This window comes from Amphiura filiformis, chromosome 15, assembly GCF_039555335.1.
Source record: "Amphiura filiformis chromosome 15, Afil_fr2py, whole genome shotgun sequence".
Classification (NCBI taxonomy): Eukaryota; Metazoa; Echinodermata; class Ophiuroidea; order Amphilepidida; family Amphiuridae; genus Amphiura; species Amphiura filiformis.
In genome coordinates this window covers 61,805,456-61,819,307 of record NC_092642.1, presented here as the reverse complement: position 1 = coordinate 61,819,307, position 13,852 = coordinate 61,805,456, and the positions used below count along the sequence as shown (strand labels likewise).

Here is a 13,852-nt window from a genome sequence, read left to right as displayed (position 1 = left end):
TTTTATTTCGTTTTATTTTATTGATACATCTTTTGGATATAATCAAGATGGATTAGCATCCCTCCTAAGGAAGGAGTACTCTCATAGTTTGTTTATCCAATGTTAAATTAACCAAGGGGAGAGCGGAAGTCTACAGATCTACAGATTTATTCTACAGATGTTGCCAATTAAAAAGTCAGCCATTTTTTTACAAGCCAGTACCCCAGCGAATTGCCACTGTTGGGAATTGAACCTGGGACCTCATGCATCAGAAGCGAGTACACTAATCACTACGCCATGCATGTTCTCTCAATATGTATTATTACCATACTCATTTCATAATGGTAATTTAGAACATATCTTGATCCTATTTAAAGGTGGGACTATACTGAAATATTTAAAAAAACATGTCCAAATACAACTTTTTGCCAAGGTTCCATATTTACAGCAACTAAACTAAATTTCCTAACTGTTCAGATTGATGTGATGTGTGTTACGCCTATACTAGTATGAACTGAGAAATGATAAAAGATCATGCTGATTGGCTGATCAACAAACATGACAACAAGTTGATCCATTGGTCAGAGCACAAAGAAGGGGCGGAGACATATGTTAATTACAATTCATAACCTTATTAATAAACGCGATGTGTGCGATCCAATTACATTTAGGTATTTGTGAAAACACGAACGCAAATGCAGGTCATTGATATCTCAGAATTGACCGCAAAATGCGTAATTGTTCCAATGTCGCACACAATTGACCGGCGTTTGCATGTTGTTGTGCGTCGAACAAACTGCGCGTGCATTGTCTGCCGTATTTGGATTACGCGCTACCATATTTGCACAGATTGTGATACGCACTTTTGTTATTGGCATACCTGCCAACATTGAAAACCTAGAAAACAGAGTACATGGCATACGTAGGGCGCGAAGCGCCCATAGTATCGCCTCTGACGGCGGGGGGGGGTCCAGGGGCAAAGCCCCGGTGGGGGTTGAGGGGGCGAAGCCCCCCAAAGCTAGAGGGTTTCTACACTGTAAAAACCCATATAAGCCCCTTCACATTAGAAACATTTTATAGAAAAACAACAAGGTGAAAATGAAGCCCTAGGCTTTTATACACTTTGAGGAGGGATTTATACTCCATATCTAGCAACAATTTCAACACATATTTGATGACTACAACCTTTGAAAAAAATGCGAAAAAACATTCTGGGACCTGTTTTTATAAGTTTGAAAAATATGCTTCCTTCACACAGAAAATGTGCTTTTAAAATGCAGTTTCCTATACTTTTGTACATAACGATCATTCGTTGAAGCGATTTTTTGGCTTTATAACAAGGCCTACGTGACTGATAGGACATTGATATGATGCACAATACAAAGGTAAATTTTTTTTTTTAAATCCATTTTTTGGCAACTTGAGATCCTTTAGACCTATTCTGAAGGTTGCATTTGAGGAGGGATTTAGAATGATATCTGGCAATAATTTCAACACATATTTGATGACTGCAACCTTTGAAAAAATGTGAAAAAACATTCTGGGACTTGTTTTTACAAGTTTGAAAAATATGCTTCCTTCACATAGAAAATGTGCTTTTGAAAATGCAGTTTCCTATACTTTTGTACATAACGATCATTCGTTGAAGCGATTTTTTGGCTTTATAGCAGGGCCTACGTGACTGATAGGACACTGATATGATGCACAATACAAAGTTAAAAATTCAGAAAAAAAAAAAATAAAAAAAAAACATGTTAACGTTTTTGTTGACTTTGGAGAAACACTAGACGTATTCTGAAGTGCTAGGATCATTCACAGATGATTTGAAAAAAAAAAATTGGAAAACATTACAAAAAAATTACGGTTTGTTATCTTTAATATGGAAACCACTAATTAATGTTTACCTCTTCATCTATCACAATATTATACATGCATTGGTTTTCCATGCATTTTATAATATGTGCTAGATGAAGAGGTAAACATTAGTTAGTGGTTTGCATATTAGGATAACAAACTGTAATTTTTTTGTAATTTTTTCCAATTGTTTTCAAATTAACTGTGAATGATCCTAGCACTTCAGAATAGGTCCAGTGGTTCTCCAAAGTCGCCGAAAATTTTGAAAAGAAATTTAAAAAAATTATTTAAAAAAAATTTTTCGGGGTTTAAAACTCGAAATCGGAGTAACTCCGCGAAAATCGGAGTAGTTGGCAGGTATGCATTGGTCGTCCTGTTTTAGCCTGATCGATTTTTGAAAGGGAAGATGTAAAAATCATCTATTTTTATAAACTTTTGAGCAAAATTTGGTGTTATTTTGTAAGGTGAAGAGATTAAAGTGACGGTTATGAATGAGGTTAATAACTTTGCATCGGTAATATGTCGGGCATTGTGAAAAATCTAAACATTTTGCTTTGGACCTCGGGGCTACGCCCCTCGGGATATTGCTCGGTTCCAAAGGCAAAATGTTTAGATTTTTCACAATGCCCTCCAAATAACCGATGCGCAGTTATTAACCTCTAATTGGATTAAGAGAAAAATGGCCTTCTCTTGCTCTGATCAAGCGGGACCCCACTTTTGTGTTTACGAACTGAAACAAGTGCAGTTCTTCTCAGCAAGCAAGTGTAATATGCTATTCCATTTAATATCACACTACCCCTGTGGAAGATTTTGGAAATATCTTCCACAGGGGGAATATGAATTTCAAATGGAATGAACAAATTAGCAGCTCCATTTGAAACTCACCCTCCCTCAGTGGAAGATTCGGGTTGAATCTTTCTCAGAGGGTGTATGAAATTCTAATGGAGCTGCCGAATGTGGTCATTCCATTTAAAATTCATACTCCTCATGTGGAGGATATTTCCAAAATCTTCCACAGGGGTAGTGTGGATTTTAAATGGAATAACACAATGCATCTCTATCTGTTCTTACCATAAGGGAGTGTATTCCAAGTACAATACGAGAGGCATCAGCAACCCTGACATTCCATTTGTTTGGATCGGCTGCCTGCACCAGTTCAAATCCTCCACCTGTAGAATCAATGTCAACTCCAGCAGTACCAGTGAAGCCCTGGGGGTAATAAAGAAACATTGATGTAACATTGATTACTCTATAACTTTCCATACGGCATGGACAAGATCAACTGCAAATACTGAGATATTCATTACTTAAGTTTGTTCGGCTTATAATTGGTGAAAATTAGTTGTGTTTTGTTACCGCGTGCTTCAATAAGGTTCCAATTTACGCTTGCGTAAATTTACATTAGCACACTCCAGTCACAAATTATGCAATGCATAGCTAGTGTGTTGCGCACCCAATTGTGTGCACACAATTCTATTTTAATACACAATGTTACGAGTCTTATTTTTTTTGCCAATTATAAGCAAACCCATATTAGATGTCGTTGAGATTCTTGACTATTGGACTATTCCAGTTGAAACCCATACACCCTATGGAAGACATGACCTTACTCTCCCGCTGTAGAATGTCAAATGGAGGTACCCCAGTTGAAATTCACAATCCCTGTGTGGAAGATTAAGGTCATGTCTTCCATAGGGCACCTTTGTTCCATAACCATTAAGGTATAGGACATTTTTTGTTTTTGCTATAGCCCCCTAATGAAATGTATTTCATTATGTTTGTACTCACTCAGGTAGCATTGTGTGTGAATTTCACATCCGAACTAGAGGCTATTCTTTTTTTATGGGCAATTTTAGTGTCTAAAATGGCCCAAAATGAGGGTTTTTCAATATTGCCGTCCATTTCTAATCGTCACCCCCATAGGCTTTACATGTAAAACAAAAAGGCACATAAAAATTAAATAACCTCTAGTTCGGATGTAAAATTCACACAAAATGCTTTTTGAGTGATTACAAAGATAATTAAAACTTTTTATTCGGGGGCTATGTGGAATTTTTTTTTTTATGTATTTCTTGTACAGTGACATTTCACAATAAAATGTCCATTGTAAACAAAGGTGAGGGGTGTGTGGATTTCAACTGGAATAGCCTGTTTTGTCTTCAAAAACCATTAACTTTTTCATGTCTCCAAATACCACAAAATACCACAGGCAGGGTGCCTCCTTTATGTAGGGCAACATATCAAAGCATTACGGTAAATACGGCACATATGGTCAAAAAGTGACCACCAGAAATTTCGCCAAAAACAACAACAATTCAGGATGACCCCAGAGGTACTAGGTGTTACAAATTGATTGAAACCACCCATGCCATGACTGAAAATCAGCAACTGATTGCTCACAGTGCCGTAAATACCACAGAAAAAATAGTTAACAGCTGCCTTGCCCCACCTTATTATAACTTATAATATAAGTGATTACATTAATTACTAAAATGTATGTAATAAACCACATAGACCCCTCACTATATTCTTGGGTTCACCTCAAGTTTGGTAGTGACGTCAATGCTTTTTTGAAGTTGCGCTGCAACCGTGCTGACAAACCGCCCAGGTATGCACATGTGTAGACTTTATGCATTTAACATTACGTGCACAATTCAATACTGTGACCAGTGAATTTCAATAGTGTGACCAGTGAAATATGAATCAAAGCCAATAACGAACTTGAGGCGAACCGATGTGTATACACCAACAGTGAGCTCACTCAAGGATTCTCGAAATTTGTTGAAACTCTATTTGGCTATCCCAATTCAAATCCATGATATGCGGCCCCCTAGCTATATGGAAGACATGACATTAATCTTCCACATAGAGGGTATAGAATCCAAATGGAGTCAGTCACTCTTTCAGGTAATCCCATTTGAAATTCACACTCCCTGTGTAGAAGATTGCGGTCATGTTTTCCATAGGTGTATGGATTTCAACCTGAATAGCGAATAACCCATGAGAACTACCTGCCGATTGGCCAAAAAGAAGTTTTCATTATCAATTGGACCAATCAGCAGATGTTAGAATAATTTCACCACACACAAAAATTGGATGAATCATTTCCAAAGCTCCATTCTGATTGGTGATTAAAGTGAAGATATCATATGTAATTGACCAATCAGAGGCAATGTTAGATCGGCAGGTAGTGCTCAGGGGGTTAAGGATCGAATACTTGCTTCCTTACCGATGAATCTGCATCCACTGCCGTGAGCACAAGTCTGTCTGTACCATCAGTCTGTTGAACATAGTTATCTTCTATACTCATGGATCCACCATAATAAGATATCAAAAATGTTGGGCATTGGTCGTTAATATCCCCAACAATAATTGATACCGTTGTACTACCAGTTCTATCGGGGACAAAAGCAGAATATGAATATATTATACTATTTGGCAAATGTCAGGCAAAACTCAATATTGACAAGAATAAAGGATGCCTAAAACACCAAAGCTGAGCAATAATTATGGGTAAAATTGGGGGGGCAAGAATTTTTGGTGAGCTGAAAGCGTGGGGAAGCAATTTTTGACATGCCGGGGGGGGGGGGCAAGCAATTTATGGCACACATTCATGGGGCACCTTTTAAATAAAATGCTCTAAATAGGCTTATGAAAACAGTACAGAAACGCTTAAATGTGTAAATTTTCCTGCTAGCAACATGTATCTAGACCATTAAAGGTTTGCAAATTGAGATCCAACAAATTTGGCATGTGCAAGGAGTGGGGGGAAAAGATTTTTTGATAGGGCAAGGGGAGACAAACAATTTTGGCATGCCATTTGGAAATTTTCCCCGGGGCTCATAATTATTGCACAGACCCTTAGAGACAGAAAAACAAGGTTACACAAATAATAAAAATAATTGGAGAGCCAATTGAGGACTAAATGGAAGTGGCTACAGGAAGAAAGGGCCCATATGGATAAAATGATCTCTACAAAAGAGATGATGAGGTGCAGTGTGAATGTCTCATCATTCATTCATTATAATCGTGTCATAATCAGGAATTATCTTTTGGATTTTGTTTTGCTCTTGTTTTATCGCACAACTTTAGAATAATGGCAGCTTATACGACTGAGTAGTAACTTTTTGTATCGTCACTTCCACTGGGCTATTCCAGTTGAAATCCACACACCCCCTGTGAAAGACATGACCATAATCTTCCACACAGGGAGTGTATAAATTTCAAATGGAGTTACCTAAATGAGTGACTCCATTTGAAATCTACACCCCCTGTGTGGGAGGTTATAAGGCCATGTCTTCCATAGGGGGTGTATGGATTGCAACTGGCATAGTCCATACCTTGGTGGTTCCAATGTAGTATCCGTTGCATCCACGATCAAGATGAATTCCCCAACCAATTCTGCATCAATATCTGCACCAGCTTTAACGGTTATGTTTCCAGTATTTGGATCAATTTCAAAGAAGTCCTGATAATTATTACTTCCCGTTTGGATGCGGTATACGATGCCATCGCTATTGCCGTCCCTATTTTTTGCTGTTACCTGAAGAAATGAAGAAATGACATTTGAATATGAGACAAAAGAGATTACACCCAAGGAGTACCGACTCAAAATTGCACAGTGTGATAATGCTATGCATCTGCCATTTTGTATTGTTAATATGTTACATGGCAGAGAAGTTATAGTCTAAAATAGGTTTTAATACAATTATAATGTTATCAGTTCTACCTTGGTAACAAGACCAAATCTGTCAGGTACGCTAGAGCTTAAAGGGGGTAAAAACAACAAGGCGATTTATATGCCCAAGACGCACAATATTAAACCATTCAGCAACATTCATGACACAGCTCTAGCGCTGCAAACCCTACCAGTTTACATCTAGAAATAACCATCACAGCCAGAATCAGCTCCCCATGTCTGTGAATGGGCAACTGATACTACTCCATTTGTTTCAAGCTAGCTCAAACATGCATAGCCGAATGGGCTATTCCATTTAAAATCACACTACCCCTATGGAAGATTTGGGAAATATCTTCCACAGGGGGAGTATGTTTTTCAAATGTAATTAGTCAGGGTTAATCATTTTGAAATCCATATTATGCCTTATATCTTCCACAACTGGAGTGAGTATTTCAAATGGAAGTTACCCAACTGTCTATTCTATTTGAAACTCATACTCCCTGTGTGGAAAATATTTCCAAAATCTTCCACAGGGGTAGTGTGAATTTTAAAAGGAATAGCCCAATACCAATGCACTACAGTCTTGCATCTCAATGATCGATTGAGCTAAGTTGACTACAACAAATAGGTTGTACTTACTTGAATAATAAGATAGTTTGGAGGTGAATTTTCTGGGACTTTTCCATCATAAAAGTCTTTGTCAAACTTGGGAATGAAATCATCGGTTACTGTAATAAAGACGTCTGTTCGATCTTCGTTACAAGGTTGATCTCCACGGTCATCTATGACTGAAACCTGGGGAAAGAAAGAAGAAGAACTGTGATGTATGCACAGATACAATGCCTAATCGTTGATCCACAAACCTCTGCATACTTTACAGGTTGTTGCTGACCACTACGGGCCCCATATCATTCCATAAACAATTAAACGAACTAAAGAACACAGGGACTTGCAGCTATGAAGTGCACACCCTAGACAATCCACAATTGAAATTTGTAAACTTTATTTTTCACTATATATTTTTGTTAAATCTCGTAAAATTTAGAGTAGCAAAGACAAGCACATGAAAGTATTCTTTTTTCGAAAGGAAATTATGAAAGGACTTGAATTACATCTTCAAAATTTGGAAAAAATGACCCAATTTTTGAGAAAGATCCAAAAACTGGTTGTGCTTGTACTTCTGAATGATACAAATTACATGTTATTTCTTTCAGTCAAACATATTGTTACTCCCAGGACTAGTTACTATTTATTTTATCAAAATATGGATTGAAATAGGTGAACATTTTAACTTTTTCAATTTTTTTACCAATTTTGGTGATATTTTTAACCATATAACAAATTTGAGAACAAATTTTTTTTTTAAATGACTTTCGTCTCTAGGTTAATAATATGTTATTTAAATTATTTGGAAATGTTTATTTCTCTCAACAAAATCATCAGAACTTACCACAACAGTGTAGTCACCCAAATCAACCAGAGCAGGGTTTATGACTTGTATGTACCACTGTCCTGCAGTTGATGTAGGCACCAGTGAGAATCCACCATTTGATGTATCCGATTCAATCCTCGGAACGCCAATAAAACCCTAACAAAGAAACACAATGGTATTATATACATGACAATTGAGTACTTTTTAGCGACAAAAGAAATTGTTGAAATTTAGCACCACATCTCTTAATTTCGATCTGTAATTGAATCTATTTTGAGAATTTGTTGATACTTTCCACCCCTGAAATTCACTATGCACCCCATCCCCCCAAAAAACATTCTGGGCAGCCACTGTCCCCTCCCCTTCCTTATGGGGTGGCTTACACCTACAGTGATATCTTCGTCCATTCCAATCAGTCTTAGTATTGCAGTGCTTACTGTATGCAACACAAAGGAATTCCCTGGACCCATTGAGCCCATGTAGTATGAGGATTCAAAGAAGGGCCACAAGTCATAGGAACCAAGCAAAGACCAGATAACCCCCCCCCTCCTACTCCTTCTGGGCTGGGTTCAACTTACAGTGATATCTTTGTCCATTCCAATCAGTCTTAATTAGTCCCTCTGTGCTGAACATATCCAACACATATGAGTCCCTTTGAACCATTGAGCCACGTACATATTATGGAGGTTCAAATGAGGGACACACTTCATATAGGAACAAAACACAGACCATAACCTTCCCTCCCTCTCCTTCTGGGTTGGGTGGGTTACACTTACAGTGATATCGCCAGACTATCAGCCTTAGTTTCTAAGGTCCGTATGCACAAAAGACTGGGTCTAAAGTTAGACCTGGTCTAAGTGAAATTTAGTTCCATCCGGAATGGTCATTCTCTCTTATTTCCTTCCTAGAGTAGCTAGCAAATTCTAAAGATTTACATGCAAAATTCAAAAATAATACAAAATAACTTTTAAAATGTAAAGGAAAATGTCCTTTCTCCTGGGACCAGGTCTAATTTTAGACCTGGTCTAACTATTTTGTGCATACGGACCTATAAGTGTCTACCCTATCCAAAATGAGTCCTCTGACTTACCCATTGAGCCCACATATTATTGGGGTTTAAATGAGAGGCACAAGATAACCCTCCTACCCCACACCACCACACCCCACCCTCTTCTTTCTGGGGCGGGTTACACTTACAGAAATATCTCCATCCACTGCTATCAGTCTTAGTCTATCAGTGCCAAGCAAATCCAATACAAATGAGTCGCCTGGACTCATTGATCCGGAATATGATGGTGAATCAAATTCAGGGCACAGGTCGTTAGAATCAATAATGGTTATAATGACAGTTGCGCTAGCTGACCTGAAAGGAAGAAATATTTTATTTTTAGAAATATTGGTCACTGTTGGTATTTGTAATTTCATACAACTATAGTCCAAATATTTCCACTTACTTGCAGACGTTTCGGAAACTCACAGTTTCCTTTATCGATGCTATTGTTGCAGTGACGATCTGTGTACAGCAGATGATTTTTGCTGCTTAGCAACCGAGTTGCCAGTTGATTATAAGCATATAAGAGATGGATTAAGGAGGCAATCACCATCAGAAAACGGGAAAAAACCATGAAACGAGACGAGGGGCAATACAACTTGAGTCACGTCTTTGACGATCTGATAGCTGAAAAATCAACTGGCAACTTGGTTGCTAAGCAGCATAAATCATCTGCTGTACACAGATCGTCACTGCAACAATAGCATCGATAAAGGAAACTGTGAGTTTCCGAAACGTCTGCAAGTAAGTGGAAATATTTGGACTAGTTGTATGAAATTACAAATACCAGTTTACCATGAACAGTCCTGATGAACATCTTCAAGAATTGGTCACTGTTGTTTCCAAAATACAACAAATCTCAAACCTAACCCTTTAACTGGCAATAAAAGTAATATTTAAATATTTGAAAATAAGGCCACAACTTGCAATTTTAGGGTGTTTTTGTATGCTGCAACAAACACACCTTTGAACAAAGCCTAATAGCAGTGCACTCTAATTACAGGTTAATAACTGGACATACAGTTGTTTGGAGGGCATTGTGAAAAATCTAAACATATTTTGCTTTGGAAGCAAGGTTATTGCAAGGTCCATAATTTTAATAACTTAAAAGTTATGAACCAAATTCATAAACATTACTTTCAACTCATCACTTTACAAAATAACAAGATTTTATTCTATGAGGCTAAAATTGGTAAAACTTAAATTTTGCTCTTCAAAAAATTGAACAGGCTAAAACAGATTAACCGCTAACGACCAATTACAGCAGCGCGAAAGCACACAATGTACAAATACGGTATTTGTGCAGACATGAACTGTTCCGGGCGCGGGGCATAGGAGGCGCACACACAGAAGTTATTGTGTCGCGTAATCCATGGCGTCATCACCCGCAGAAGTCCTTGATGGCTATTCATAACCTCATTAAACGCGATGCGTGCGATCCAATCATTTTTATTTATTTGATTAAATAAAAACGCTGAACGCGGTCACTAATAAACAACAGTGGACCTCCGCGCCATCAGCATAAATATTAGTAACCTCCGCCCGCGCCGTGTTGTGCGTTGAACAAATTGTGAGAGTGCCGGTCGCCGTATTTGGATTGCGCGCTACCATATTTGCACAGATTGTGATTCGCACTTCTGTTATTGGTCATCCTGTTTTAGCCTGATCGATTTTTGGAAAGACAAAAGGTAAAAATTGTTTATTTTTTGAGGGAAAATTTTGTGTTATTTTGTAAAGTGAAGAGTTAAGTGATGGTTATGAATGAGGTTAATAACTTTGCATCGGTAATATTTCGGGCATGAGCCCCTCGGGATATTCCTCGGTTCCAAAGGCAAAATGTTTAGATTTTTCACAATGCCCTCCAAATAACTAATACGCAGTTATTAACCTCTAATCAATAAGCTCCATGCGTATGTCGTCCAACAAGCAATTTAATTGGGATGAACTTGTGGTTTGATACGTGGAGGATATGAATGGTAAGCAAACACAATATTCTATTCTATTTGAAACCAGTTGTTAAAAAATAACATTAATGCTCTGCGTGCTAGCCATGCGCTTCAACGGAAAAAGTTAAAGTTTTGAAATATTTTCTCAAAATATCAAGAGCTAACTTAAGAACTACTGAACCAATACTAGGCTTGCTTGTACTCATTTTAGTGCATTTTTCATGCTGATTCCAAATATGGTAATGAAAATTTACAATTCTGAAATTTTTGAATTTTTTTCAAAATGTGTAGTCTGCAGTCGACACCCGCGTGAAGAGAATTAAAAATAATAAAATTAAGAGTAACATGTTAGCCTATCAAGATTCTGTATGCTTAGACTTGTAAAGTCTTTGAATTTTGTGACTTTGCTCTTCCACTGATGCAACAAAGGTTTGCTGTACCTCGATCTACAAAACGAGTCAGAGACAATTTCTATGTTGTTGTTGCACCTCGGGTTTTTAGAATAGTGTTTTTGGTGACATCAGGGAATCTGCGTCCGTGTTTGTATTCAATGCCTGAAAGCATCTGAACCCCCCAGTCATTAATTATACTATAGTAGTGTACAATAATACTCATTTGAAGGGGGCATTTTAAAAGCAAAAACAGCCACTTGATTGGGTGGAAAAGATGTGACACTTTCAATTGCCAATGGGCTATTCCATTCAAAATCCACACTACCCCTGTGGAAGATTCTGGAAATATCTGCTACAGAGGGAGTATGTTTTTCAAATGTAATTGGTCAGGGTTAATCATTTTGAAACCCATACTCCCCTGTATTATGGCTTTACCTATATCTTTCACAATTGGAGTGAGTATTTTAAATGGAAGTTACCCAATTGTCTATTCTATTCAAAACTCATACTCCCTCTGTGGAAGACTTTAGCTCAATCTTCCACAGGGGTAGAGTGGAGTTTAAATGGAATAGCCCAATGTATACTCTACTGTAATGTCTGCATTAATGCTTACCTTGGAGGTTCAAATCTGACATCCTGTGCAACTACAGACAATGTATACTCTGCTGTGATGTCTGCATCAATGCTTACCTTGGAGGTTCAAATCTGACATCCTGTGCAACTACAGACAATGTATACTCTGCTGTGATGTCTGCATTAATGCTTACCTTGGAGGTTCAAATCTGACATCCTATGCAACTACAGACAATGTATACTCTGCTGTGATGTCTGCATTAATGCTTACCTTGGAGGTTCAAATCTGACATCCTGTGCAACTACAGACAATGTATACTCTGCTGTGATGTCTGCATCAATGCTTACCTTGGAGGTTCAAATCTGACATCTTGTGCAACTACAGACAATGTATACTCTGCTGTGATGTCTGCATCAATGCTTACCTTGGAGGTTCAAATCTGACATCCTGTGCAACTACAGACAATGTATACTCTGCTGTGATGTCTGCATCAATGCTTACCTTGGAGGTTCAAATCTGACATCCTGTGCAACTACAGACAATGTATACTCTGCGGTGATGTCTGCATCAATGGTATCGCGGGCATAGATTTGTCCTGTTGCAGAGTCTACCCAGAAGTGTGTAAGACCATCTCCTGTTGACCATGTTAATGAATACACTATGCCATCAGTCGTACCATCTTTGTTGAATGCAAATACCTATTTGGAATATAATAATATTCAATCACATTGTAGACTACGGTAATACCGTAAAAATTTTAAAGCATATGTGCCAATTAACAAGTTACTCTGACAAGAACAAATATTTTGTTCTTGATTTCTGTAACTCGTTTTTGACTGGTATCACCACTGACCAACTTAACAGACTTCAAAGAATACAAAATTGTGCGCCCAGAGAAGAAACCTTAGCTTGAATCAAGTATTCCATCTTTGCTTACCTGCAAAACCAAGGTATTATCAAGAATTTCTTGGGACACCGATCCTGTGTACTCAGGCTGTGAGAAACTGGGTGACAGATCAACGATCAGGATGTTGACTGTGGTTCGACTGAGTCCGCAAGGGATGGTATTATCAGTCATAGAGACCTAGTCAAAGAAAGTGTAGTGAACAAGGTAAAATTAATATTAAAGTTAGTGTTGTTACATGTAGTAGTAACGGGCTGTGCAAGAATTATGAGCCCGTAAAAGTTTTCAGATGGCCTGCCAAAATTCCTTTCCCCCACTCTCAGTCTGCCAAAAAATCTTTGCCCCCCCCACCTTTGCAAACATAAAATGGCCTAGATATATATTGCAGTGCAGCGAGCAGGAAAATTTGCATAAGGCGCTCCATGAATGTGTGCCAAAAATTGCATGCCCCTCCTCTCGGCTTGCCAAAAATTGCTTGCCCTCCATTTTGGCTGGCCAAAAATTACTTCCCCCCCCCATTTTTGAGCACAAATTATAGGAATTTCCATTGTTCTTTGCCCTGCAGTGTGCGACACGTCATAGTTTGCTCAATACAAGAAAGCCATTGAACAGTGAAATCAAACACAAACATGCAAATAAACAAACAAAGCTTACCTCTAAAACGTAACTCCTGCCATCTTGTATGCCCTGGTTATCTGCCAGGACGACGCGGATTTCACTTGGTGTGACGGGCTCTATGGCAAAACCTCCGAGGGACGAGTCAAACTCTAAATTGGCAATACCGTTAAAACTCTAAAAAGAATGTGTATGCACAGTTTGAAAGAAGTTACATATGCAACTTATCTCATATAATTGTCGGTTAACTTGTGAGTCCTTACATGATCAATAGCCTTAAAACAGAATTTTAGTGGAACGATTCACTGATGCCAGCATACTGCCATTACAGCAACATTCACGCAGTGGCGTAGCTATATTATAGGGGTTGTTGCACAAATACCATTAATTTTAGTAATGAAGTTGAATTTTTTAGTCTTAAATT

General features: G+C 38.1%; 1 protein-coding gene across 1 annotated transcript in view; it reads right to left on the bottom strand.

Moving 5' to 3' along the window:
* LOC140171090 (cadherin EGF LAG seven-pass G-type receptor 2-like) overlaps window positions 1-12,836 on the bottom strand; it is a 29,898-nt gene extending 17,062 nt beyond the window's left edge. The window contains exons 1-8 of the mRNA XM_072194259.1: window positions 12,813-12,836; window positions 12,411-12,607; window positions 9,144-9,309; window positions 7,965-8,102; window positions 7,154-7,309; window positions 6,174-6,376; window positions 5,063-5,228; window positions 2,905-3,042 (exon numbers count right to left, since the gene is read on the bottom strand). Of these exons, the coding sequence (XP_072050360.1) occupies window positions 2,905-3,042; window positions 5,063-5,228; window positions 6,174-6,376; window positions 7,154-7,309; window positions 7,965-8,102; window positions 9,144-9,309; window positions 12,411-12,607; window positions 12,813-12,836 (1,188 nt within the window). The remainder of the gene's footprint in view (window positions 1-2,904; window positions 3,043-5,062; window positions 5,229-6,173; window positions 6,377-7,153; window positions 7,310-7,964; window positions 8,103-9,143; window positions 9,310-12,410; window positions 12,608-12,812) is intronic.
* Between the last annotated feature and the right edge of the window lie 1,016 nt (window positions 12,837-13,852).